The sequence below is a fragment of the Cygnus olor genome, chromosome 3, assembly GCF_009769625.2.
Source record: "Cygnus olor isolate bCygOlo1 chromosome 3, bCygOlo1.pri.v2, whole genome shotgun sequence".
Lineage (NCBI taxonomy): Eukaryota > Metazoa > Chordata > Aves > Anseriformes > Anatidae > Cygnus > Cygnus olor.
In genome coordinates this window covers 59,240,739-59,268,706 of record NC_049171.1, presented here as the reverse complement: position 1 = coordinate 59,268,706, position 27,968 = coordinate 59,240,739, and the positions used below count along the sequence as shown (strand labels likewise).

At 39.7% G+C, this 27,968-nt stretch overlaps 1 protein-coding gene across 2 annotated transcripts in view; it reads right to left on the bottom strand.

The window, feature by feature from the left end:
• Window positions 1–19,616: 19,616 nt before the first annotated feature.
• Window positions 19,617–27,968, bottom strand: part of ENPP3 (ectonucleotide pyrophosphatase/phosphodiesterase 3) — a 43,813-nt gene continuing 35,461 nt past the window's right edge. For both annotated transcript variants that reach the window (XM_040552133.1, XM_040552135.1), the window contains 5 exons: window positions 26,143–26,278; window positions 25,112–25,189; window positions 23,134–23,266; window positions 21,418–21,574; window positions 19,617–19,880 (listed from right to left, as the gene is read on the bottom strand). In XM_040552133.1, coding sequence (XP_040408067.1) covers window positions 19,707–19,880; window positions 21,418–21,574; window positions 23,134–23,266; window positions 25,112–25,189; window positions 26,143–26,278 — 678 coding nt within the window. In that variant the 3' untranslated portion in view covers window positions 19,617–19,706. The remainder of the gene's footprint in view (window positions 19,881–21,417; window positions 21,575–23,133; window positions 23,267–25,111; window positions 25,190–26,142; window positions 26,279–27,968) is intronic.

The following is a 27,968-nucleotide window of genomic DNA, read 5'->3' as shown; positions in this document are numbered from 1 at the left end:
TCACAATACAATTTGTTCCTTCCAGGGTTTATCAGTCCATAAATGATTCAGGAACTCAGCGCACATTTAAGGAAACATCTGGTATTGTAAAATATGATACTACACAATAAAAGCCTCATAAACAATTAAAATAGTACGTGCAAGAATAACAGAAATACCATTTGTTACTCAATTTCAGAAGAAAAAAAAAACTGATGAAAGCATAAGGAAGAATTCTAATGGTTTGACATGGATAATGTTAAGATCAAATGGAAAACTCAAGAGAGAAAACTCAAAGTTCTCCAGAAGGGAGGTGAGGAGCACCGGGGAGGAAAGAGAGGGGAGGTTGTATCTCTGGTTTTTAGTGCTGCAGATATTGTTTCTTATTCATCTGAATATCGGTGCTGTACATGCAAGTTTAGGAGATGATCAAATTTGACAGAACAAAACACCTAATGAAAACATTTTGCTGTTGGGATCAAATTTCCCTTCTGTAAAAGGACATCCATAAATCTTCTAAGTAATTTGGTTAGCTGTGGGATTTCTGCGCTTCAAAGTCTTGACCATCCCAGCCTCCACTAGACATCCGGTTTTTCAATCCTGACAAATCTGTGGACAAAGACTTCTGAAAGCTTAAACACTGTTTGAAAAAAATATCGTTGCATAAATTTTAATCAACCATGAATTTTAGAGCTCTCTAGTAATCCTTAAGTAGGCTGATTACTATCGTGGTTTGGTTTTGTTTGTTTGGTTGGCTGGTTTGATTTGTTTTGTTTTTCAGGAAGACAATAACTCTTTTCTGATGCAAATAGCTATCTAAGATTAGGGTTTTATGTGTTGTAACTGTCAGGAACAAATGTGTTTCATCATGCTACCATATTAGCCTGAGTTTCCCTCTGGTTCATGTCTCTTGCTCACCCGTTCTACTTCTGTGCTTCTTCTGGCTTGATGTACAAACAGAAAAATTCAGCAGGAAGCAAAACCTTTCTACTAGTAAGAAACGCTCACACTCTTGTCTCTAAAATGAGTCTGGATGTGAGTGGATGTGATCAGCACCTGAGCTCACCCCAGTCCTCCTAAGTATTCAACTCAACCTTGTCCCCCAGCTAACCCGTACCACTTCCTCTTGGACTCCCCCAACAAAAAAAACTACCCAGGGAAATTCCTGGAGAACATCTTAGAATTATTTTGCACTCCATAGTTTGCCTCCTCTGCACAGTGATAACATGAGACTGTTTTCTGGGACATGGCCCAGGCCAGAAGTCCACCAGGAAATGGAATCTATGCATGTTTAAATGATTCTATTATTTTTTAAAAATCCTTCTGGATGGTTTATCTCAAGGATGCACTAGGTGTTCTGGGGCAGTGCATTGCACCTACCCCTCTTTTTGAGAACAAGCATGAAGTCTAGCAGAGTGCCAGCTTCTGAACCCATGCTACTTTATGATGTGATCTAGACCCAGACATCCTCAAAAGATTGCCCAGAGATTCACCAGAATTAGGTGTCAGGAACAATAGCTAATTCAGACTGTGGGGAATGCCAGGAAGCCCATTCTTCCAAGTTTGAATAAAGGTCTTTGCAAGATGCCTCAGACATGATCTTCAGGAGATGAGAAGATCACAAGAAGATCACATCCAAACTCAACACATTGTCCTACTTTCAGAGTAGAATTTAATTACATTTATGTAGGTCATGATTTTATTGGTGGATGAAGTTTACTGGAGACTGCAGGTGAGGCTGACAGACTCCATCAAGGAAATGTGTTAAACCAGTCCAAAATGGACACATGGCAAATTAGTCATTGCTGGCTCCCCAATCAGGATAAAGGAGGAGTAAAACCATAAGTCTTTCATTCTCTACTGTTCTCCTATTATACTTCCCATAGCGCTTGAGAGGTGGAAGGCAATACTCCTGAACGTATTCAGCAGGTAGAATAACAAAAAGCATCTCTTTTACACAGCAGCAACTCTTCTGATGATTTCATGTGCACAGTGGGTATTTCATGCAGCAGCCTCTCAGCCCATTCACTAATCGATCCACTCTGTTCCAGCTTAATTTGCAAACTAATCTTCTGAGAAATAGGGCTTACTTTATAAAACACCCAAAACATTTATGTCAGTTGTTAATAAACATTTTTTTCTGCATATGTCTACATTAAACTAGTTCTGCAATTCCGTCATATGGGCATGCCATAATCAGATTATCTTCAGATGTCAGAGACAGATTTGCTCCTTCCATACTTGGTTCCCTTGCCTACTCTCGTTTGCCTCCAGTTTCTCAGTAGTCCATCACTTACAGGAAAGTTTGTTTCAATTCAGCAAATCTTGTCGAAGCATCACTCACTGTAGTACATGTAATGCAGACTCCGTGCAAGTGACAGATGCAAGCATTGCCTTCTCATATGAGCTCTTCGTGCTAGGACAAAAAAGCTGGAAAAGAGGAAAAGGCAGCATATGAAATTTATGTGGCAAAGAACTCCTTCAGAGAAAAGATCAAAAGCTCATTATTTTTCTGTTCATTTGTCTTTTTCTAAGAAGATATGAAGGAAAAAATAAACACACTGAGTGCCAGCTCTTGTGTGGATGTTTCTTTGGACTATTTAAAAATTAATATGTTCAAAAAAAAAAACAAACTATGTATTTTAAGGGAGGTTGAATTGACTCAACCAGGATGTTAGCAGTGTCTGAAAGTCATTTTACCTTCACCCAGAAAGAAACACGCTGTAATTTCAGTGAATATTTATTTTTGTCTGGGGTTGCTCTTTCATGGAAAGTTCCAAAATTTCTGTGTACAAGATACCTTGGACACATCGTTTACAAATTATTGGTAAATCAGTTTGTCTCAGACTAACCATTTCAGCTTCTGGAGAATAGCTTGTCCTTAGAAGGTATCTTCCTATAACACTTTTGTGGTGTAACTCACCACTTAGTCACCCTACTACTTACTCTTATCTTCTAAATTGCAACATAAATCATAGAGAAGCATCTGAAAACTAGTGAGAGTTGAGATTTTTAAGATGGTGAAGTGTTTGTGCTAAGGCACTTCTTTGTTAGTTACCAGTTCAAACTTGTTTAGTGTCAATAATGCTGATAGCATTCAGCAGCAACAAGTTTACTCCTGGTGATGACCTGTGGCACACAGTTAACCATTAATCTAACAGCTACACAAAATGTTCTTATATTTTGAATCTGAAGTCATGTTTCTAATCTATCCTGTTTAGAAAAAGGTCAAGTTTACTTCTGAATTAGTCTACATGTAGAAGGGGGATAGGGCAAGCAATTCCTTAAGATGAAGTAATGTCACTTTAATTGACGGTCAGAACTCATTGCCCATAGTCTTCTGGTTTAGCAATCAACTATGCCCCATGGGCTTTTGGAAAATGTATGAACAATTATGAAACAAAAAAAAAAAAAAAAAAAAAAAGAAACTTTGGGCATAGCTCCATGTTCTTCTTGGCATTCTTAGAGAATAATAGTAGTGTCTAACAGGATTCTGTTGAAAATCTAGTCTGCATTTACAGAACCCCGTTAATCAGCACAGACTATTTCCTCATTTAGACGAGTCATAGTTTCTTCTCCTGATGCCTCACAGAGACCTTTCCTCCAGCTTTTGACACAGCCAAGTTTTCAACTAAGTTTTCAACTAAGTTTCCCCAGTGAGGATCTAAGCCACTGACTAGCACAATGTATAGAACAAGAGCCCCAAACCTGGACTTGTCTCTTATGAGACTTGCATCTCTCTAACATGAAGAAATCCAACTCAATGACTGTGACACCAATCAGGAAGACCCATCTGATAAGAAGGCCTTCTTATAAAGGATCAACACCCAGGGCTCCCACCTTGATCTGATCTCTCACCACAACCATCAATCCCAGAAATGAACAAGCCAGCTGGCACTGGATAATAAGATATAATATGAGACTAATCCCCAAGCACTGGTGGCCAGTCCCATCAATGCCAATTGTGCTCTGTTAGTCTGTACTTTGTCAAAGTCCACTTGTACTTTGTTCAGTCTGTACTTTGTTTACAAAAAAGAAACCCTACATGTTAACACGTATTAATATTGTTTAGCTTCTCCACTAATTACTGGAAGATAAATATTAATGGAATGGGTTTAGAGAATGTGAGGAAAATATTACTATGCTCCTTTTTGCATATTAGCTTAAAGTCTTAAAGTACGTCAGACATCTATCTGCCTTTTTAGAAGTTTTGTGTGAAGAGCAGAGAGAGATAAGTAGGCATTAATTGTACCCTGTGAACTATATAAATACTGAATCTTTGCAAGGCTTAAATGAAAAATATTTGGAATAGCTTTTTCACAAAAGCTACAAGGCAGTAAATCTGCTCATTCTTCCCCTTTACAGTACAAAAATTCAAAGCTCCAGCATATAAATTTTAGCTCATGCACCAGCTCGAGCATGTAAACCAATTTACTTCTGATCTTCTTTCCAAGGTTACTTCTCAGTCACTAGTATTTATCCTATACATTGCGTATCACCTAGATAACTGAGAGGTGGACAGAAAGGCAGAATCTGTTATTTTTTTCAACTACTGTGGAAGTCTGCAGGCTCTCCAGCAGACAGGTCTTGCCACTGCCCAGCACCCTAGCACAATAGCTGATTACTCTTCTGTCACTAATGAAACAATGCTGCTGATAAATAGCGATCAACAGCCGCATCCTGCATCTGAAACTATAAGGAGGCAGGGACCCAGCTGCTATGATAGTCACATAACAGTCTCTTAGTCAATCAGCTCTTACACCTAGATAATTTGATATATTTAATTTCCTTTGGCCTCCTGCACTTCATCTTCATCTTCCAACTGACTGCTCTCAGTGGATATAAATGTGTGTGACCTGCAAGGCAGCTTCTCTGCAATAAAAGCTTCTGAACACATTCAGTAACTACCACCTCCTTCATCATGTGTCTGAGCTCTTTTTAGCCAGGCTGCTTTGCCCCACCCTCTGTATATGTTCCAACTAAATTTCACATCTTTTTCTTATGAGGAGTTAGGATAGGATTTTGGCAAAGAAAGCGAGGACAACAGTATGGGTTCTGGATGAGCTGGAGAGGAGAGTCATGGCAGAAATGCTGTGCCTGAATGAAATTTCCTGTCCTAGGGGAATTTGTAGGACTTCAGCCATTCTCACATTCTGCACCAGGTCATAGCCATCTCGCAATGTGGACAGAAAGATAACAAAGCAGGTAGCATGTTGGCTGTTAAGACACTCACTCAAGTCCATACAAAATCCAGCATCAAGTTTGTGCTTCAGGATGCTCCAAACTACAGATTTTGTCAGCTCAGCCAGCTGTGCAGCAATGTGGCTGTCAGCCAGGACTCAATGAGTTCAGGTTGTTTGTCAAGGGGAGTCTGAAACAGAAAAGTCACGGGGTTGATATGTTGGCACCTAACATATCTTACTCTCAAAGTTCTTTGGCTGACAAGGTTGTTGGGATGCCACTGAAAGCAGTGCAAAAACGCTCTGCAAAATTATTTAATTTCAGTGAACTGACTAATTCAGAATGACAAAAACCAAAAGAGCTAACTTTTATTAAGCTTCTTCTGGCCAACTCTGTTTGTGCTCTTTTTCCCTGACTAGTCAAAGGCAGTTTGTACACACATTTTCTCTGGCTCAGCATGACATCTCCTGTCGTCACATTTCAGAGAGGTTCTCTTCACACATTCTTGCAGATGCTGTGCAAAATAGTCACTAAAGTCAATAGAGGAAAGAGATATTGATGAGCTGTGTTACAGCTCCACCCTTGGAGTAACGGACATCCTCTGCCCCTATCTCCACGCCTTTTCCATCAGTCATCCACACACATACTTCCCAACCTCACAAACACAGCTGGAAGTAAAGCAAAGAGGGAACAGTTTTCCTATCCAAGCTTTCAGGAGAATGATTCACAAGAAATGAAAGCAAAGTGGGAGCTAGGACTGCTGAAATAGCAGCACAAGCAGTACTCACAGAAATCCTGGCAATAAAGATACATATTTTTTTCAATTGCAATAAATCCAAAAAAGTTTCTCAAGTTCCTGTCCATAAGGACTTTCTGTTTTATCTCCATTAAGTATTCTTGAGCACTGTTTGGTAATCAAACATCTTACATTAACTTTCTATGGTAAAAATGCCTTTTTACTCATTCAATCATTATTCATTGAGGCAAAGAACACAGATCCAATCTGAGTCACTGAGGCAGTTTTCATGGGACATTTCATGGGACATTTCATGTTATTCAAGCTGACTCATAAACTGACCAAGCTCCTTCTTGTTTGTCCCACTCAACTTCCACTGAGTAGCTGTTCCTGATGCTTACTGGTGAGAATCCATCTGCTGATTTCCAGCTGGAATCGACTGCTAGTAAATTTATATATTATTCTAACTGCCAACATTGCTCTGTAGCATAGACAGCTCTTTTTATCTTTCTGCTCTTCACCACTACAATCACTCCTAGCAATACAGCCAGAAAAAGTGGTTTATAACCTTGCAGGTACTGGGTCTCATCTGCTATAAAAGACAAGATTTAAAATATTTTATTGTTTGATAAATCATAAAAGTAGGTAAGAATATAGGGAATTCTCTTTCCATGTCATAGTAGGAAACTTCCTTTGCTCCTGCTCCAAACTGAAAACACTTGTTCAGTAACTGGAATTACAATGTCCCTTTACAGATTGAAGTCCTCTTCACCCACTAAACTGCAACGAAAATTATTATCTCTGTGCACTAGCCAGTTTTGCATTGGTTCTGCTCTGGTTTTGTCTATAACACCTACTTCTTGAGACGATGTGGACAAGCATTTAACAAGCTGCTTAGCTACTGACAACTAACAATCAAAGATGGGGAGGTGCCACCAGTGACAGTCACACCATTTTTCACATGTGAATGTGAAAATACATGTGAAGCCACTTAGAATTAACATCTAAAAAAAAAAAAACAACAAACAATTACACAATTCTATCTTTTCTCTCCTCTACTTGGCCATTAGGGCATCACTATAGCAGCCTCTCTGTTCAGCTAAGCCCGTGTGGCTATATAATCATAGACTCATAGAATGGTTTGGGTTGTAAGGAACCTTAAAGACCATCCAGTTCCAACCCCCTGGGATGGGGATTCCAGGGGTGGACTTCCAGGGATGGGGCATCCACAGCTTCTCTGGGCAACCTGTGCCAGGGCCTCACCGCCCTCTAAGTGATTAATTTCTTCCTTATATCTAATCTAAATCTACACTTTTTTAGCTTAAAACCATTACTCCTTTTCCTGTCACCACACTCCCTGACAGAGTCCCTTCCCAGCTTTCTCGTAGGCCCCCTTTATGTACTAGAAGGCCACAGTGAGGTCTCCCTGAAGCCTTCTCTTCTCCAGGCTGAACAGCCCCAACTCCCTCAGCTTGTCTTCACAGGAGAGGTGCTCCAGCCCCCCGATCATCCTCATGGCCCTCCTCTGGACTCATTTTAATACACACATGTCCTTGCTGGGGGCCCCAGGCCTGCACACAGTATTCCAGGTGGGGTCTCGTGAGAGCAGAGCAGAGAGCTCCCTCAGCCTGCTGGCCATGCTGCTTTTCATAGAATCATAGAATATCCCGAGTCGGAAGGGACCCATAAGGATCATCAAGTCCAACTCCTGGCACCGCACAGGTCTGCCCAAAAGTTTAGACCATGTGACTAAGTGCACAGTCCAATCGCTTCTTAAATTCAGACAGGCTTGGTGCAGTGTCTACTTCTCCGGGAAGCCTCTTCCAGTGTGCGACCACCCTCTCGGTAAAGAACCTCTTCCTGATGTCCAGCCTAAACCTCCCCTACCTCAGCTTAACACCGTTCCCGCAGGTCCTATCACTGGTGATTACAGAGAATAGGCCACCTGGCCCTCCACTCCCCCTCGTGAGGAAGTTGTAGACTGCAATGCGGTCTCCCCTCAGCCTCCTCTTCTCCAGGCTGAACAGGCCAAGTGACCTCATCCGCTCCTCATACATCTTCCCCTCTAGGCCCTTCACCATCTTCGTTGCCCTCCTCTGGACACTCTACAACAGTTTAATGTCCTTTTTGTACTGTGGTGCCCAGAACTGCACACAGTACTCGAGGTGAGGCCGCACCAGCGCAGAGAAGAGCGGGACAATCACTTCCCTCGACTGACCAGCAATGCTGTGCTTGATGCACCCCAGGATACGGTTGGCCCTCCTGGCTGCCAGGGCACACTGCTGGCTCATATTCAACTTGCTGTCAACCACAACCCCCAGATCCCTCTCTGCGGGGCTGCTCTCCAGCGTCTCGTCGCCCAGTCTGTACGTATAGCCACGGTTGCCCCATCCCAGGTGCGGGACCCGGCACTTGCTTTTGTTAAACTTCATGTGGTTGGTGATCACCCAGCTCTCCAATCTGTCCAGATCTCTCTGCAAGGCCTTTCCACCCTCATCCAAGTCCACAACTCCTCCAAGTTTGGTGTCGTCAGCAAATTTGGTCAAAACACCTTCTAGTCCTACATCCAAATCATTTACAAAAACATTGAAGAGGACTGGCCCTAAAATGGAGCCTTGAGGGACCCCACTGGTGACCGTCCGCCAGCCCGATGTGGCCCCATTTACCACAACCCTTTAAGCCCTGCCCATCAGCCAATTGCTCACCCATTGTATGATGGTTTTGTTTAGTTGTATGCTGGACATTTTGTCCAGTAGGATCCTATGGGAAACCATGTCAAAAGCTTTGCTGAAGTCCAAAAAGATCACATCAGCTGGTTTCCCTTGATTGACTAGATGGGTGATCTTATCATAAAAGGAAATCAAATTTGTTAGGCAGGACCTACCCCTCATGAACCCATGTTGGCTGGGACCAATGACTGCATTGTCCCCCAGGTGCGCTTCAATAACTTCAAGATCATCTTCTCCATAATTTTACCAGGCACTGACGTGAGACTGACAGGCCTGTAATTGCTAGGGTCTTCTTTCTTGCCCTTCTTGAAAATTGGCACAACATTTGCCAGCTTCCAGTCTACTGGGACATCTCCAGATTCCCAAGATCATTGAAAAATAATTGAGAGAGGTCCCACGATGACATCAGCCAGCTCTTTAAGCACCCTGGGATGAATCCCATCCGGACCCATGGACTTGTATGGATCCAGGTGGAGCAGCAAATCCCACACATGTTCGGGGTCGGTTGGGAGTTTGTCATTCCCCTGTCGTGGTCCTCCAGCTCAGGGAACCCTGGGTCCTGAAGCCCATCATCAGTGTTGAAGACAGAGGCGAAGAAGGCATTAAACGTCTCTGCTTTGCCTATGTCATTGTCTGTGAGGAAACCTTCCCCATCAAGTAGCAGACCTATGTTTTCTTTGGTTCTCCTTTTTCTGTTCACATATCTAAAAAAACCTTTTTTATTATCTCCCACAGACATGGCCGGCTTCAACTCTAGTTGGGCTTTGGCCACACAAATTTTCTCCCTACAAACACGAACAGCATCCCTGTATTCCTTCCACGTCGCCCGACCCTCCTTCCAGCAGCCGTACACTTTCTTTTTTCGCCTAAGCTCCAGTAGAAGATCCCTGGTCATCCAGGCCGGCCTTCTGCCCCACCTGCTTGACTTCCGATATTTTGGAATTGCCTGATCTTGTGCTTTTGGGAGGCAGTGCTTAAAGACTGATCAGCACTGATACAGCCCAGGGTATGGTTGGCTTTCTGGGCTGCAAGCACACGTTGCCGTCTTGCGTTGAGCTTGTTATCAAACAACACCTCCAGGTCCTTCTCCACAGGACTGCTCTCAGTCATTTTCCATCCGGTCTGTATTTGTGCTTGGGATAAACACCAATGCACATGCAATGCCTCGTTTATTTGAAAAGTGGTATGTAAAAGTTGAAAGCAATTCACAAATGACACTTTACAGTCAAAAAGCAGATGGATTATCAGAGACCAAGAGAAAATCATAGTTTTCTTCAGCTTAACCTCAAACCTCAATAAACAATCCAAAATGTCACACAGGAAAGTCCCTGAGCATAAACAATATACTGGTGTATCATGTCCCGTGTATTATTTCCCATGTATCATTATCCCATGCTGTAGCTGTACAAAATGCTGTACAGCTTTGTCAGACAAGTAGACTGTGGATTCAGTGATTCATAAAACAGAAACCTTAGAACATCCAAAGTTTGTCAGTGTTATTTTTCTCTGCAGTGATGTTGCATTAATTACAGTATATAAACATATCATAGAAAACATAAGATCAATTCCTATGAAGAAATATAATCTTTCTCACAGCAGGTTTTATAAAGTTCCCGATGCATTCCAGAAATCAAACAGTTCAACAACTTCCCTTTGACCTTTATATCACTGATCAGTTGTGTTTCACTGGATGAGATTTTTCAAGCAATCCATCGGCAAATTTGTCAAACAATACTACAGCAATCTATTCATGCTCGTATTGGGTTGTTCATGACTAGAAAAGGGAACTTCCATAACTGCACTAACAGCATGTAACCATTTCTGCTTGCTACTTTGAAGTATACACAGATTGTCTTTATACAAGACACAAAGATCTTTTATTCTATTTTTATTTCTATTTCTAGAAAGCTTTCACATTGCCTTTGTAGCACTTGGTAGCTTTTAATAGTTAGAACATCTCGGAGTACCACTAACAACATTTCCATTGGATTATTCCTCTTCAACATTTTGCATGTGAGGAACACTTTAAAGAAAGTCTATATATACTTCTGTAACCCATATAGCTTTATAATATATCTCATACAATGGTGTATACTTGTAAGTCATCACCAACAAGTCATTCAGATCAACAAAAATTTTTTCTCTAATGGTTTTTACATCAGTATACTATATTGAAATCAGTACCTCAGAGAACGGTTGTAATGACAGACACGTTATCATAAAATGTCAAAGCCTTTTGTTGTTGAAAATGCTTATTTCTGGACTTCTTATAGCTCATCTTATTCCTTCGGCAGAAGCCATCTGTTTTTAATGACTGGATTCGTCACTTTTACACTAAGCACTCTTAAAGTCCTGAGTTACGAAAGCAGCATGATTTCTGGTCTGAGAAAACATGGGGGGGCAGCACTCAGAGTCCCAAAGATAGAACAGGGAGGTGGTTTACATGCTGGATTCATTCCAAATTAATTATTTAAGGAATATGGCTGGCACACGAACAGTTGGCCCAAATGCTGAGAGACAAATTGGAGAAAGGAATGGGAGCTCCTTTAACCGTAAGAGGTAACAACTGGAGAACACAAAGACCACATTGAGCCAAAGCTGCAGAAGAGAAACATGATTGGGGCTAGGAAGAGAAGAAGATACACCTTGGAGTAATAAAAATGATGAGCAGAAACCATGGGAAAAAAGTACAGATGATGCTGGACAGCAGATACAGCCAGTGAAACAGTATACAAAGGAAACTGCTGTGGTTGCATCTTTTACCTAATGTGGATGGACTACAGAGAGGGGTCACTGTCCAGTCCTTGTGCCCTCCACAACCCACAGTCTCCTAGGAAAACATTACCACTTCTTTCTGAAAGATTCCCGCTCATCTCCCACCAGACAGTGGCCTGTTTGGTGTCAGTCCATGTGACAGTGCCTTTAGGAATCGGGATTACAGGCGATCGACTGCTGCCAAGCTGCCAGAAGCCTGTCTGATAATCCAGGCAGAGCCTGAAAGTTGTTGGCAATGTTTTATTTCATTTTAATTTATTTCATTTACTAAAATAAGTACTAGAACATATCATCTGCTTTTCCTAAGCATATGCAACTAAAATTATATGCTGCTTATAAGATTAACTCACCACATAAACTGTGATCTAAATCATAACTGTGGAAAGGAAATGAGACAGGATTTCTCAGTCTGTGGAAAAAATTTGAGTAAGCAACAGCTTGAAATTACCTTTCCCATGAGACTGCAGTTAAGCTTTCAAAAATGCTAAGGAACAAAAGCTTGAATAATCCTAATAATCTATTTTTTTCTTTTTTACATTCAGATGGCTTTTTTTTCTGCCCTTCTTCCTCCTTGTAACTGAAGACTGATTTGAAATGTTTAATGATGCTAGGGAAATATACAACATCCATAATCTGAAATATATATATATATATATATATATATATATATATATGAACTGGTCAGACGCAAAGATGTGGACAATGTGCCTTAAGGAATGTTGGAAAAGAGGGTTGCAAACTAATCTCTTTGCAACCCGCTGCTGCATAAAAATGTGCTCCCAGGTATAGAAAAGGCATCCGTTTGCCTAAAAGAGAGGAGAAATTTATAAGGAGAAATTAAGACCAACGGTGATTTCTGAAGCACTTTTGGAATACTTGACTGATGGGAATATCCTTCAAATGTTCTTGAGACGATAGAAATGGTATTCACAGATGTAGTTTTGGTAGTTAGACACAGATCTGTCAGCTTTTCTTTTGAAAGCAAAAAGCAATGGAAAAAAAACAAAAAACACAAAATATAACAGCTGAATAGATGGAAATTACATTCATTGGCTTGCCTGCAAAGCAAAAGGAACATTGCTTCACAAAATGTTTTTTCTCTGCCATTCCCCATCCACACTCTTTCATTCCCTTGAGAGCTGAATACCATTCTTGAGATCTGAGAGGGAGTTCTGTGTCATGCCCTACATATATGAGAAGGAGAAGGACAGAGAGGCTGTAGTTATTCCTGTAGTTATTAGGAAATTATATCCTGTAGTTATTAGGAAAAGGTTTTGGTTGAACAAATTGAGCGCTTTTTATTTATAGCTGACTGACACAGCTTCCATCTGTGCTAAGGGTTATACTTCTCATACAAAAAAGTCTGGCATATCTGAAATGCAGGACCTTGAGAAAACTTTTATCCTGTACACAGTATGTGAACAGGCTTATATTTGGCCACTAAGAAAACTTCATAAAAATAAATAAAATCCCTGGCTTTGGAAGACGTCCTAAAAAGTACAATGATCAGTCTTGCAATTTTTGAGACATTCCCATTGCTGGGTAGTCATAAGTGGTGTACTCTAAGGACTGATACTGGGCCTAATGCTGTTTGACATCTTTAATTACCTGAATATTGGAGGCAGAACATACCCTCAGCAAGTCTACAGATGACATAAAACTGGGATAGTCATGCTGCCATCCAGAGGGACCTTGACAGGCTGAAGAAATGGGCTGACATGAACCTCATGAAGTTCTACCCAGAGAAGTACAAAGCTCTGCTCCAAGGGGGGAGCAACCCCAGGTACCAGCTCATGCTGGGGCAGACGATCTGGAATGCAGCTTCTCACTGGTGGTGGACGCCAAGTTTAATATGAGACAGCAGTGTGACCTTGGGACCAAGAAGGTCAACGGGCAACCTGGGCTGCATTAGGCGAAGTATTGCCAGCAGGTGGAGAGAGGAAATCCTTCCCCTCTCTCCAGCACTGGTGAGGCTGCCCCTGGAGTGCTGGGCTCCCCAGTATAAGAGAGATATGGGCATACAGGAGAGAGTGCAGCCATGAAGATAATCAAGGGCCTGGAGCATCTCTCCTGTGAAAGAAAAAGCTGAGAGAGCTGGGACGGTTCAGCCTTGGAGAAGAGGAGGCTCAGGGAAGATCTCATCAATGTCTTACTGAAGGGAAGGTGTAAAGAGAACAGAAACAGGCTCTCTTCTTTCATGCCCAGTGCCAGGACAAGAGACAAACTGAAATACAGGAAATTCAACTTAAACATGAGAAAAAGCTTTTGCTCTAAAGATGGAATTACTTGCCCAGAAAGGTTACAGAGTCTCCATCATTGGAGATATTCTGATACCTGATGGGACACAGACCTAAACAACCTGTTGTAGTTGACCTTGCTGTGGGCAGGGGGGTTGGACTGGATCCTCCACAGAGATGCCTTCCAGCCTCAGCAGCTCTGGGAACCTCTGATTCCCCAGAGTGGCATATTTAGATCTGCTATGTTTGCAATGACCTAGAAAATGCATCAAATCTAACCTTCAAGTTACAGCTCTTTTCAGCTTTTTATTCCACCTTACCCTGTAAGTGGTCCTTACAGGCACTCAGATCCTCCTGAACCATTGTGCATGTCCTGCCTGGAACCTGCTGAGAAAAATTCAAGTTGTTAAGGGGTAGAATTAGGAAAGAAGTTGGGAAGTTTTGCTTTCAAGGGAATGAAAGAGCATTTGTTTAGAGTGCTCCCATCAAAGTGAGGACCTGAACCCATAGCTTATTTCTCTTTCAGCCACACAGCCCTACAAGCAGTCATGAAAATGATTAAAAAGGCCTCGGTCATCTTTGTTGTACCTTGCATGCACAGCTGGAGTTGGTATTGTTGGTATGTATCTGTTTGTGAACTGTTGATCCTGCTGAAGTCACAACGTAGCCAAAATTCACGTGTCCCACCATGCGGCTTATAAGAGTGATTTCTCAATTATCTCCCACTGTCATCATAACAGTAAACAACATCTGGTGTTGAGGCACGATCAGCCAGAGAAATGACTTCCTTACCACCAACTACCTACATTACTTCACCCTCTTCTTTCTCCTGAAGGAAAGGCTGTGCCCACCACGTGCTCAGAAGACACCAGCCTGCCCCCCAGCTCATAGCAAGGCTCTCTGCAGTCCCTAGTGCTGTGCACACGCGTGTGCCAGGTGAGCTGTTCCCTGAGCTAACCAGCAATCTGACTTGGCAATCAGAGGTAAGCCAGAGACCAAACAAAGCTCAGCAAGTTTGCTTTTCCTTGGAGAGCCTCTGAAAATCAGGAGTCCTCTTCTTCCCACGCACATTTCTCTCGCATGGAGTAGGGCCTGGAGACCTGCCCTCCTTGCAGCTGGGCTCGGGAAGCATTTGCTCTCCTGCCAGCTTTAACCATCGCAGACAGAGCAGGCTGTGGCCAAGCTTCATTCCTTAATGGCTTCCCGGTCAGTGGGCAGTTTCTGATCTGGCACATCAGTTGCCATGTGTCCTTAATATACACCCAAAAGTAATTTGGATCCTTGGCAAAACACACCCCCAGCTTCATGTCTGGGTAATCCCAAACCTGAAGCTGCCCTAAATTGTAACCCTGACTGATCCCAACTCATGCTCCTCCCTTCACTTCTCATCCCTCTGAGGGCTGTCATGTTCTTTGATTTCTGCCCAAAGGGACTGAGAAGGATTCAGACTTTCTGCTATTTCCAGACTTTGGGAAGGAAAGTCATCCCAGCAATCTCCAGGGAAAAATATCTTTGGGAAGGGAAGTGTGGCTTGATCGAGAAGAGGCAAGTGCCTCCTCTTCTCCCAAGACATCAAGTCTGGATGCACAACATATTTACCTGACTCCTTATGGACAGCAATTCAATCACAGGCAGGGACTCTGCAATGCATAGAAACTGTACAGTTAGGATAGAAAACACAGTTGCACATTTTGAATATGAAAAATCCTATTATCCTACGTGCAAACATTGCAGGATCACCATGGGAGGTGAAAATCAGCCCTATCTATATCCATTGATCCTATTTTCCTAGAGGAAGAATGTCCAAGAAATGAGTCAAGAGTATTCTGTGCCAATGTATTGGCACAGAATTCAATAGCAAGAGTGCTCTGTGCCATTTAAATGTTTGCACTCAACTTTGAAGGTAGCCTTCAGTGAGGCTGACAAAAAGTTAGCAGCGTCTGTAATAAATATTAAAGGAGAAAAAAAAATGTGTTTTTACATGGTGACAGTCTCTAAGGGCCAGGGCGTGGTGCAAGGGAAATGTGGTAGCACTTGTTAAACAACAGTTCTTAGGCTTTTCCTTGCTCTGGCTGTAGGATTTTCTGGGGCAGGGTAAGCTGTGTTTCCCTCACCTGTTCTCTCCCATATAACCCTGCCTTGATGCAGGAGCAAGACTAGCTATAGATAGTGCCAAATTTCTGTATTTACTTACAGATTTGGTTCTAATACTGAAAGAAGTCAACATAAGAAAGGGAAACAACCAAATCCACCTGATTCAGATTTTCAATGGCTTCAGGAGTGTTCAGTTTGTTTCAATAGTGGACAACAGAAAATCATGTTTTACAGAATTTATATTTTTAATTCTCACACATAAGGTGGCTATGAGAGCCAGGACTCATCTGTTTTTATAGTCAGCAGATTGATTTATATCTATTCCACTTCAGCTTGATACTTAGGTCTCCCAAAAATGGCAGAAAAACACAGAACCAAAGGTCTTGTCATTTTTGGAAAGTTATATGTACATCCCCTAGAAAAGAGGACAAGTTTTAACGTTTCAGAATCAACATTATTTCTTAGTTCTCACAACACTTTAGAGTGGTTATCAAAGGAACAGAATGTTCTAAGAGTAAAGTAAATATTTACTATATGCTGGTTTTATTATGTGTTCTTGTCAATTTGTTGTACCTTGTACTGTTTATGTGTTTGCATTGGTAAGCGTTTCTGAGTTAAAAATATCAGTTGTATACATTCATTCTGTAGAACACTATTTTGTCCGGCTTCCCTATAGCGTGCCCTAAGAGCACGTCCTAAGTAGACTTCTGACAATGTTGCATTTAGTTTCACTGCCTGAAGTGCAATATGGAATATATCCCCCTTCTACTCTCTTTTATATATCAGAAATTTAATTTATTTGATAATTTTAATGAAAAAAAAAAGTATTCTTTGCATTTGTAACGCCTTCTAGAGTTGAGTAACACAACCAATGTTGAGAGTCTTGAAGTGTAAGCAGCTGAAATGGTAAAAGTCAGTTTTATTTGAATTAATATGTATATATTTAGATTGTTCAAATGACTGTGTTGAAGTTTCTAGCTTTAGTGGCATATGAATACTTTTTGAGACATTTGAGGCAGCTCTTCATTCCCATCTCTATGTATATTGCAGAAGTTGTTCTATTTCAAAAAGCAGAAGATCCATAAAAATATCTTAGGGAACTAATATAAAGTTCAGGCTATACCCATACCCTTACTGCTAATGCAACCCTATACATACAGTATTGAGTGTTTTCTTGTGAACTGGCGGAAGACTGTATTTAATAAATAAATAAATAACATTTCTACCTATGGATAAGGCATTACACTTTCAAATTTAAACAAAATGCCTGTGCAAACCTATGAACCTTTTAACAATTTTAGTTAAGGTCTCTAAAGCCTAAATACCAATGAATTTCCCTGGCATAAATCTCCAGGGTTGAAGATCTGCATTTTCTCCCATGTGCAGCTCTGATTATGTGATGCAAGGGGGTTAAACAGGGACAAATCCAACCCCTAATCATGATTCTATCAACCTGATTTAAAGTTCTTTGAAGTCATTATGAGTCATAAAATCCAGATTTCTTATAATAATCAGCGTTGCACAGTACATCTATAAGTTTTCTAGAATCAAAGATTAGTAATAGTAATCTAAAAACACTTGCTGATTTACTGGAAGAGTTTCAGACATGCTCACTGCTAGGTACCTATCTGAGGTTACAGGTTTGAGCACTTTTTGCGCTAGAGTTCATACTGGACATATCAAGATGATATTTTGCCTATTTACTGTATTCTGAATTCCCCAGGCACAGAAATAAATGGGAGTATTCTAAAAATGATATGTTTGCTGCAAGTGTCCTCTATAGTAATACGTATTATATATCATACATTACATACAACAGAAGACTAAAAGTTCTCCCAACCTCTAATGCAGGCATTGGCTCACATAACTGGGGAAGGGGAATTTTCCAGCAAATCAGTCATAAATCCAGACATGTTTTAAATCAATTGATGACTGGGCTCCCTATTCCCTTCCACTTAGTGTGTGTGGAGGGGGGAACAATTCCCACGTTTTTACCTGTAAATCGCAAAGCATGTGGCAGTTTCAAGGAGTTCTGTGAAACCACAAGATCAACTAACAGATGGATGTAACAGTCTTGGGGGAGAAGAAGAGGGAAAACAATACTGCCAGAAGCAATGTATAGCACCGTTTATGTCACAGGGTGTGAGAGATGCTCTGTGTACTGCACACAGAAGCGGCACTGAGAAAGCTGGAGACCCTTGAACATGGAGAATACCAAGATGTCAGTGCCAGAGGAAGGATAAAGGGCTAAGAACCAAGTCCTTAAATAACTTTTTCAGTTATTTATTCCTATGCAATCTCCCCACCTTTATCTGTGAATGACCCATTACACTTGCAAACAGTAAGTAGTACGACAGTTAAATGAACAATAGGGGAAATAAACACAACCCTGGCAAAAACACTTTCAAATTTGCTTTTTTAGAATAACTGCAATTTCAGACTCCATTCACACAAAAGTTTGTTTAAAACCCATACATGTGATCCAGATCCTCTTGTGTTAGATGCTACAGAATACTGAATGAGAAATACATTTTTTGCCAGCTTGAGAGGCAGGGGTGTTCATACAGAAGGGACAACGTATATCAGCAGGGTGAGGTGGGGTGGGTTTGGGGAAGGAGGCGAGGGGTGGTAGACATTTGGATAAAGAGGAATTACAAATAAGTTTGTGAAGGAGGACGGTGAATTAATTTTGCAGCTATTTAAGTCTAGTACCTGCCATGTGTGATACGTTGGTCCCACATCTTGATGCATGATAAATATTGCTAAACTATGCTTGGAGTATATGTGAATAAACAGCTCACCTAAGATGTGGAAAAGTAATTTTTTTCTACAAGTTTTTAAGACTTCCTTTTAAAGAGACATATCTTCTTCAGTCTACAATTAGTTAAAAATTGAAACACTCTAACATGTTTCTCCAAAATTCCCCACTGTGCCTACAAACAAGACAAATGGTCAATTGTCTTCTGTTATTCATACCTGTATTTAATAGCACTTTTAGTGGAGAAAATCAGCTCAACACTCAATTAACACATAGCATTTCAGTAATAGCAGAATTGGGGAATTTCCACTGCCTTGTCCTACTGCCCTGCTCACCGCAGTAATTTGTGTACAGCACAGTTTGAGAGATTTTTTGTGTATAAAGTCACTACGGAAGGTAACACTGACCATTTTTTGCATTTCATCCTCTAATCTCAGGTTTAACTATTTAAAAATAAACACAAATATTTTGGTGTTGCCAGACATTCGTGAATCATTGCAAATACAGGTAAATATCCTGACAAAATCCTTCTGGCCATAGTGTTTCTTTCACCTCTTCTTGTTCAGAATGCTTTAAGGTTTCTGGAGGGTACAGAATACAGATTACTCATTGACTCTCATTTCACTTCAGTTGTTACTAGTATAATGAATTAACTCAAGTGGAGAAGACAATGGATGGTCATAGAAGACAAGTCCACTATATACAGACTCTATGTGAGTCTGAATGTCTTTTTAAGTACATAGCAGTTTCCATGTGAATTGAATGAGAAAGAGGAATTCAGAACATTCCAGGGTATTAGATAACCTTAACCTCACTGATAAACACAAGGAAAAAAGCACACGCACTCCTTTCAAACTGTTTCACTTTCCAGCTCCATTGTAGAAAGTTTCTATACAGCTTACAGTTCTGGGTTCTCTACCATGACACATGCTCCTGTTACAGGTTTTGTTTGTTTGTTTGTTTGTTTTTCCCCAAACCATTTGCGTTAAAATATTCTCAATTTAGAAAATTGGCTTAGCAATGACAATTTAAGTAAATTAAGATAATTTTTATTCAGTTCATACAAAACACTTGACTGAAGAACAGGAATTGAAAACAAAAGTAGCTGTGTAGTGTGTCTTTTCTTAATGAGGAGCGGCAGCCGTGTTTCCTGCATAATTTAGCAAGGAAATCACTTTGATTTTCTTTCTTCCAAATACCACTTTTTAAACACAAAGTCAGTTAATTTCAGTCTCAAAGGTTGGCAAATACGTCTTTAGCTGTAAGATCTCAGAGACAGATTCCTGTCTTTCCTGGTAAAAGTCAAGCCCAGTTAGCAGTTCCACATCACGAACACGTGCCGAATGAGCCTGAACTCTTTCTTCAACCCATTCAGAAGGCAACCTGTTTTCCTGCCAAAACAAACAAGATCAATGTTCCAGCACTGGTCATTGTCTAACACAACCACCACACAAGAGAGTGCCTTTTATGGCATTAAAGGCCTTCAGTTTGTAAAACTTTTTTCAGTTTTTCCTAGACATCTTTGCAGCCTTGCTTTTACAGATCTCACTTACATAGAGGCAAAGGGATGTTCCCTCTCACCACTTCCAAAGTAACAAAGAAGCAAAATTATGCTGAAATGGCAAATATGGCTTTTAACTACAAAGTACATGTGAGTCTTATTTTAAACAACCAAGTCAGGATAGTTTTAGTTACTGTACAAATTAACTACAGTACTCAGGCTAGCCAAAAAACAGGTATGTGAGAACCTTAACAAAGTCTTTACAGCAGCTTAGCCTTGATTGTTGGACAGCAATAATAATTGCTAGATAGACAGGGAAAAAATGGAAATATAAGCTCTAATCAATGCAATATAAGCACAATCAAATATGCTGAATTATTTACCTACAAAGTTTTTATGCAGATGATAATTTGCTTTTCTGTTACCAATATCTTCTTCTGACACAATTGTTCACAGTACACAATGAAAAATATGGAGTGCAATGATATTGAGTTTTTTTTGCTAAACTTTAGAAACAACAGATTAATTGCTAGAGTATAAAGGCTAATTCATAAAGATTATTTATTTTGTGCAGTCAACTCTGAGATGACAACACAGAAGTGGAGATATCCGAGTTCTTTCTAAGCAATAAGCTTGTACCCATCTGGATTTATGAGTTCCAAATCACTAACTAAATAAACACAATTGCATTGCTTTGAAGGCTAGTTCAAGTCTGTACAGCTATACTTTTGTGTGGGAAGACTAACACAGACACTGAACTAAGGAACCTTCTGCATCCCAGGGCTTATGGAATAGGTATATTCCAATAATTGGTTCAGCAATACAAGTTATACTCCACTAATTTATTGTCATTGTTTGCTACAAAATGTGAGATTTGCACTCTTAGTGGAAAGCATATGTCTCCTTTAATTAAAGTATGTATTTCTGATTGTTAACTGTGAATTTCAACTGCAGAATGATCCATCTAAATGCCTGCTGTCTAATTTCTGACAAACATGGAACAAAGGACTGAAGGAATTCCTCTGGCTACGTTGAAGGGAGTAATATTCCAAGACCTCTGATACCTCCAGAGTAAGTTTATCCTGCAGCCTTCCATACAGATATTTCATCAAACTTGTTTGTTCTGCTGTTCTCAGCCCTTCTCACTCACCTGTCGGGTGACAGTATTTCCAAGTCCTCTTACCAAACCCTCATTTATTCTTCTCGCTTGCTTCCAATCAGCTGGTTTGTTTCCTGCTGCTTCTCCTGGAGCTTCTTGCTCTCCTAGTCTTCATGATCTTTCAACTCATGCTCAGCTACTGGGAATGAATTTACCTAAATACTGGTCTAAATACCTTAGACATCTAATGATTCTCCAGATAACTGTATCACACAGGGAATCAGTTCACAAAGCTTATTTGCACACGGAAACATAAAACTATACTTACAGCACAGCTTTCAGTGTTGTCAGGTTGATGAGGAATGACAAAAGACAGGGCATCCAAAGAGCCTGTACAGTTCAGGGGAGTATAGGATTTGTTCTTGCAGCTAGTCAGAACCACAAAGTAATGGGTTGGGATAGGGATTTGTGTGTTGTTTACATGCCTATAAAACAAACATTAGTTAAGGGATTTATCTGGATATCAACTGTAAAAACCATTGATACCACTAGTATTTTATAGAATTCATCTCAGTACAGATCTTTCACTGTTATGACTTCTACTTTTCTTATGATTAAAATAAACAGCTTGGGGGATTCATAGTCTCAGTATCTGTTTCCTGAATAGCCAAACATGCATGGACTAGTCCTTTTGCTACAAGCAGTCCCACTGAAAATTACAGGATTGCTTATGTGCTCAACACTCTGCTTTGTCAAACTCAGAGATCTCTACATCTGGATGGGGCATGATAGAGCATCATATGTGCCCTTCATTACATTAAGAATTTCAACCACATGTAAATGAGCAGAAGAAGAGAGAAAAGAAGATCAGCATCTGATTCTTGTCAACAAGAAACGCCAGAATGATGAATTGTGGCTATATGCCACCAGTTTAGGATACCTAATTCAAAATGTCTTTTCCTCCATTTACTGGTTATTTTGTTAGCATGGCCACTTCTGTATATAAACTTATGAGGAGCTTCCCAAATTTGCTGTATTTCTTCAAAATTTAACCAAACACCACCAGTGAAATCATTGTTCTGCTTACTATGACTGAATAGCATGCTGAATGGAACATGCTTGTTCAAAACTGTAGACAAAATTATGTGGTCGACTGTGTATTACGGCATTCTGCTTGGAAGGAAGTTCCAGTCTCTCCTCCCTTCCACCCTCCTACTTCATGGCAGGGTTGATTTTCCCATTCTCAAACCATTTTTGACAGATGTGGTATTAAGTCTAGCCCTGAATAAAACATCTCCAAAGACAGATTCAGCAGGACAGATTTCCAAGCATTTTTCTACTACGTAAGTGTCCTTACTGTCAAAAGGTATTTTCCCTATATTTGGAACAACCCAAGTTGTTTGCATATTCTGTTTTGGGTTATTTTGTCTGTTTGTTTGGTTTGGTTTTTGTTCTTTTCCCTTCTACTTTCACTACTCCCTAGTAATACTTGGTCTTTATCTTTTACAGAATTCTGTTTTATGAAAGCCAAGAGTACCTCTCAGGAATGTTACACATTACATACCCGGCTACATGAATGCATTGAACATGCAAAACTGGTCTTTGCTAAAACACAGTTTGAGAAAACAGGGAGAAACAACAAATAGCTGAGTGGGCACAAACATAGAAGCAAGAAAACTGCACTTAAGCACATCCTCCATATATTTAGATGTCATATATTCTTCCAGTATTTCCACTACAGAGGACAAAAAGTCTAAGCATAAACTTAGGAAGTAAATTACTGGTCTGTATCTGTGCATATATGTACATAGTTACACATGTAACTGCAAAGCCTTTTTCTCTTTACTGGAACTTCAATTTCGACAGTATTGTACCTGCTTCCAAGAGAATTTGCCACTGTATGAGCAACAGTGGATGTATCATTAGAAGGGGAAGACTCAGTTCTCCTTGACACTTGTTTTTTCATTCTCTCTGAAAAAAAGGCTTGTTTGGAGACAGCGGGAAATAGTCCAGAGCTTGACCTTTGGCTTTTCTGTATACTTACTGTGCAATTTCATCAACAGTGTCAACATGGCCATCATAATTGTAATCAAACACTGGTCCACTGATAACATTTACTCCGTTCCTTTCTCTAGCATACTTCTGAAGAAGCACATTATGGAAATAGTCCCATATGTCTGCAATTAAAAAAAAAATACAAGCAGATTTAACTTTAAATTGGGGTTATTTCTGCATTAAAGAAGAAGAACACCTTGCCTTTTTATTTTTTGTTATAGATAGATAAGAAAAAAAATCCAAACTAAACTGCCCGTAAAATCAACTCTTGAAACAGAATTTGGATTTCATCACAAAGTACAGGCTGTCACTCACCATTCAGGGTAATGGTAAATGCTATTACACCTCTTGCAAGCTCCGTTGTACTACTGGAGACAATGCATTCATTATCAATTTGAAGACAAAGGTACAATTATAAAGCTGAAAGGCCATTTATTTCTGGCCTATCTGCTAGCACCCAAAAATGTGCCAATTAGTAGAATCCAAGATAATGGCTTTGAGAAAGGAATATTTACCACCTGAGAGTTAGCCTAACTCTACAGAACTCATGTCAAATATCACTAGGCAATTTGTCTTATTTCACAAATGTTATTTGAGCAAATATAATTTGTAGATTACAATCTACTAAGACTATTTGAATATTTGCAGTTATCAAGGAAAAAAAAAAAAAAGAAAACATGGGTTTGGAGGGCTGGGAGGTACCCCCTATAGATTTATTCTTGTTTATGGCCTATAGTAACTTCTTGTAAGTTTAAATCTATTGTACAGTTTTCCTTGGAACACTGGATTTTCCATAATGTCTTTGATTTACTTGGAAGATTAAAGCCACTTAGGTTTTCTGGATCTCTATTTTTTATATGATGTGTGAATGAATAAATGATGTCTGAATGCATTAGAAAAGTAGTTACATCATAGAATCATAGTATGATTTGGATTGGAAGGGACCTCAAAGGCCATCTAGTTACAACCCCCTGCCATAGGCAGGGACACCTTCCACTAGACCAGGTTGCTCAAAGACCCATCCAACCTGGCCCTGAACACTTCCAAGGATGGAAGACTCGTTCTAATACTTCCATGTTCTTCTTGTGCTGGGGGCCCCAGAGCTGAATGCAGTGCTCCAGGTGGGGTCTCACAAGAGCAGAGCAGAGAGGCAGAATCACCTCCCTCGACCTGCTGACCACACTGCTATTGATGCAGCCCAGGATACAGTTGGCTTTCCGGGCTGCAAGCGCACATTGCCGGCTCATGCCAAACTTCTCATCCACCACCTCCTCCTTGTCCCTCTCCTCAGGGCTGCTCTCAATCCATTCTCTGCCCAGCCTGTATTTGTGCTTGGGATTGGCCTGGCCTCACCCCAGATCATTACTTTTACTTCAGTAATTTCTCTTTCTATTCTTTGCCTACAAGAATGAGCATAAGCCTAAAAGTAAAACAGGACAACAGGCATTTGTATAAATTCTAATCAATGATTATAAACAAATGCAAGTCAAGTTGGTTGGAAAGGGTTAATGTAGCTTACTGTACTTGTATAACAGAAATATCTGCCTGAAAGAAATATTCTACAGTATCTGGTTTGAGGTTCTGTTTGATGAAACATCAGGTATCAGGGCATTGTTTACAAACTTTGTCCTGTCTTCCCTTGAGACCTTACAAAAGAAAAGAAAATGTGCCATTTTCCTTCAACTCGAGCCTTTCCCCATGGGGATATTGTTCCACGAGTTCCATAGCTAGTACTTCATGTTATATACACCTAAGCAGAGGACTATAAACATTAAAAAATTAGTTCGCGTAAGTGTATTGTAAAATTTCATACATCTATTTTTAAAAAGATTTAAATATATTTGCATGAGATCTGGATATACTGAAGGCCACGACTTAATGCTTTTAAGTCCTTGTCATAGCTATATCAAATCCACAATGTTAATTACAGAAAATTAATCAAAAATAATCAAAATCTTGGATCCTACCTCTGAAGGCTTCATACATGGGAACAATATTGCTGGTGAGTAAGGCATCATACTGTTCAAGAACAGATGAACTGAAGTCTACATAAAAGAACAAAGTATATATTAATGAAATGGTATACAAAGACCTATTTGATACATGCGTCACTATAAATTTCAGGTACATGTAATTAAATCACTTTACATTTCTTAACATTTAAATTTTCTGCTACTCCACAGGAGTCAGAACACAACACATGAAGCCATATACAAAGACACAGTTATGTCTGAACTATATTGGGCTAGATAGAAAGTTTCTGTCATAATTACGTCAAATACCAATGACAGTTTTGTGGTTTTTTTTTCACATGTAATATCTCAGAGAATAATTTTAATTTATTTGTTCATGGAGTAGACTGGAAAGGAACTATTAGTGCATAAAGTCACTGTATTTATCACCTATTGTAATTTCCAGGCTATTCCGCTTTCATGAGATGTGTTTTCTTTTGATTTCATCTCTCTATGAAGCAAGTTCCCCAGAAAGAAAGTATCTTACAAAGTATATTAATTTGTGTGGTACCTTTGTGATATGATTAAAAAGGCTCTGTGCCTACCTGATTCCTATCCATTTGTAACTGAAGCTGATATTTGAGCATCAGTGCATGATCCTCTCCAAAACTAATATCTCCAAATTTGTTTCTACAACCTGTTCAATACAGTCATTACCAAATTTGTCAATAGAAAATGAATTTTCATACAGAGGAATAGGGGGAGCTCTTCACTCAAATCCTTTTACATCTTTCTGACCAGTTTTCATCACATTCAAGTTATTCCATTTTCTAAAGAAAAATGTAAATATTCTAAGCTGAAAATATTTAGATACAAGTAGCAGTTGTCTGGTTTTTGGTCAGTCTACAAACACTGGAAACCTTTTTCTGCCCAACATGCTGATCCAAAGAAGTTTGTTTTGGTGTTTGGGTATATGTTTAAACATAAACCCACATCCAGCTGATTAAGACTTTCTATGCTCCAGCTATAAAAAGTATCATGCTCACTGGGAGGATAGAGGAAACCGTATGTCAAGTTCAGCCCTTCTGGGTAGTCGGAACAATTTTGGCTATGAGCAACAGGGATTCTAACATCAGCCCGCAGACAGTCTGAAACAGTGGGAGGAAGAGAAGATGTGCTTTCCTGTGAAAAGGGAAAAAAAAGTATTACACCCACGGCTGTGGCTAACATAATGCTCTGTATGTTTTTAACTTTCTAGAATGGTCTTCATTGAATTTTCTCCTGTTTTCATAATGAATCAGGCCAATGCAAGTAATGGACACTGATGCTCTCTGCCAAGTGTTTTTCCTCTACTTCTGTTTGTAGGTAATTCAGTGAAATCCTTATGCAGCATAAGGATTAAAGCTGTATTAGCAAAAATAAGGTTATACCTTAGGCAAAAACAGGCGACAACTTTGTCTCATTCATCCCTTTTACAAATTTCTGGAAACACAAATATGATTTCACATCCTCCTGCAAAACAGTTTATATATAAAGATGGCAATAACACCACACCTTAGCATCTGAGAATACTATCTCAATAATAACAGTCTGTGCCTTTGAAGAGTGAAAGTTAAATAAATTCAGGGTAAATTCAGCACATTTTACTGGCTAGCTTCACTAACTTCAACTGACTAATGTTAGCATACGCACTAGCTAATACCCGGCCAAAAGTCATTCTGACTAGTGTAATTGTTTCTATAGCCTTATACAATGGCATTAAATAAAACATGAGAATGTGTATTTATGTATTTAACTACACTTTCTTTTTTCATACTTATTTACGTGTTATTTATTTTCATTTTGGTAAGAAGGGAACACATTTAATTTTTACACCTTTACATGAAGAAGTTAAACATCTAAATTGAATTTTAGCACATTGTAGATTTTGATTGGTTTAAACCAAGCAGAAAAAAACAAAAATAAAGAAGTGGAAAGTTCCTCTCATGCCTCTTCACACTTCTTGATTTAATTTCTTTACTTACTTTCATGTGAATTTCTAAAGATGCTCATATCACAGTCAGGTTATATATTAATGGAAAATACATATACGGCATGCAATGAAATACGAAATACAAAAGGCTGTTTTTGCCATCTGAGAAGATAAACTGTCCTTGTTAAGCAAATGTATATCCCAATACAAAACTGACACCCAATTCACTTCTGGAATTTGTCCTTTCTAGTGTTGAAATCAATCAGGCAGGGTTAACAGATCAGGTTCACTCTGAAGAAATTCACTTAATAATTAAACTGTGATATTCAACAACAACTTTGATTTCTCCATGGTCCCTGAAAGAAAATATGAATCAAAGTAACAAGGGACAGAGTAAACATGCCAAGGACCGTCCTGAACAGAACTTCATTTTAATTCTCATTAAATATAGGGGTCACACCTATGTTATCCAAATACAGCAATGAATCTACTTTCAGACCTATATCATGATGCTGGGTTTTCAAGACCATTCATGTTTTCTCCAGCCTGAAGCCATGAGAATATCCCCCAACTCTTCCCTTATTATCTTATGTTACTTGAAGCTATCTATACAATATGAGCTGTAATACAGGTGCCATGGCAGGAAGACAGTGGTTTAGAGCTGTCTCATGTGCGTACTACATCCTGTATTTTCTGAAACACTCTCATACATTCAGGAAATGAAAGCTGCTCATGGCTGTTTACATTGGGCAACACAGGAGAAAATTTAACTGAAGAAATGAGAATTCATAATGAACATCATATGAACTCTCAAAATATTGAAAAAGCAACCACTCAAGAATATTTCAGCTTGCTTTTTCAAAGATCTACAAGTCAGGTGGTAAATAATATCTAAAGCTG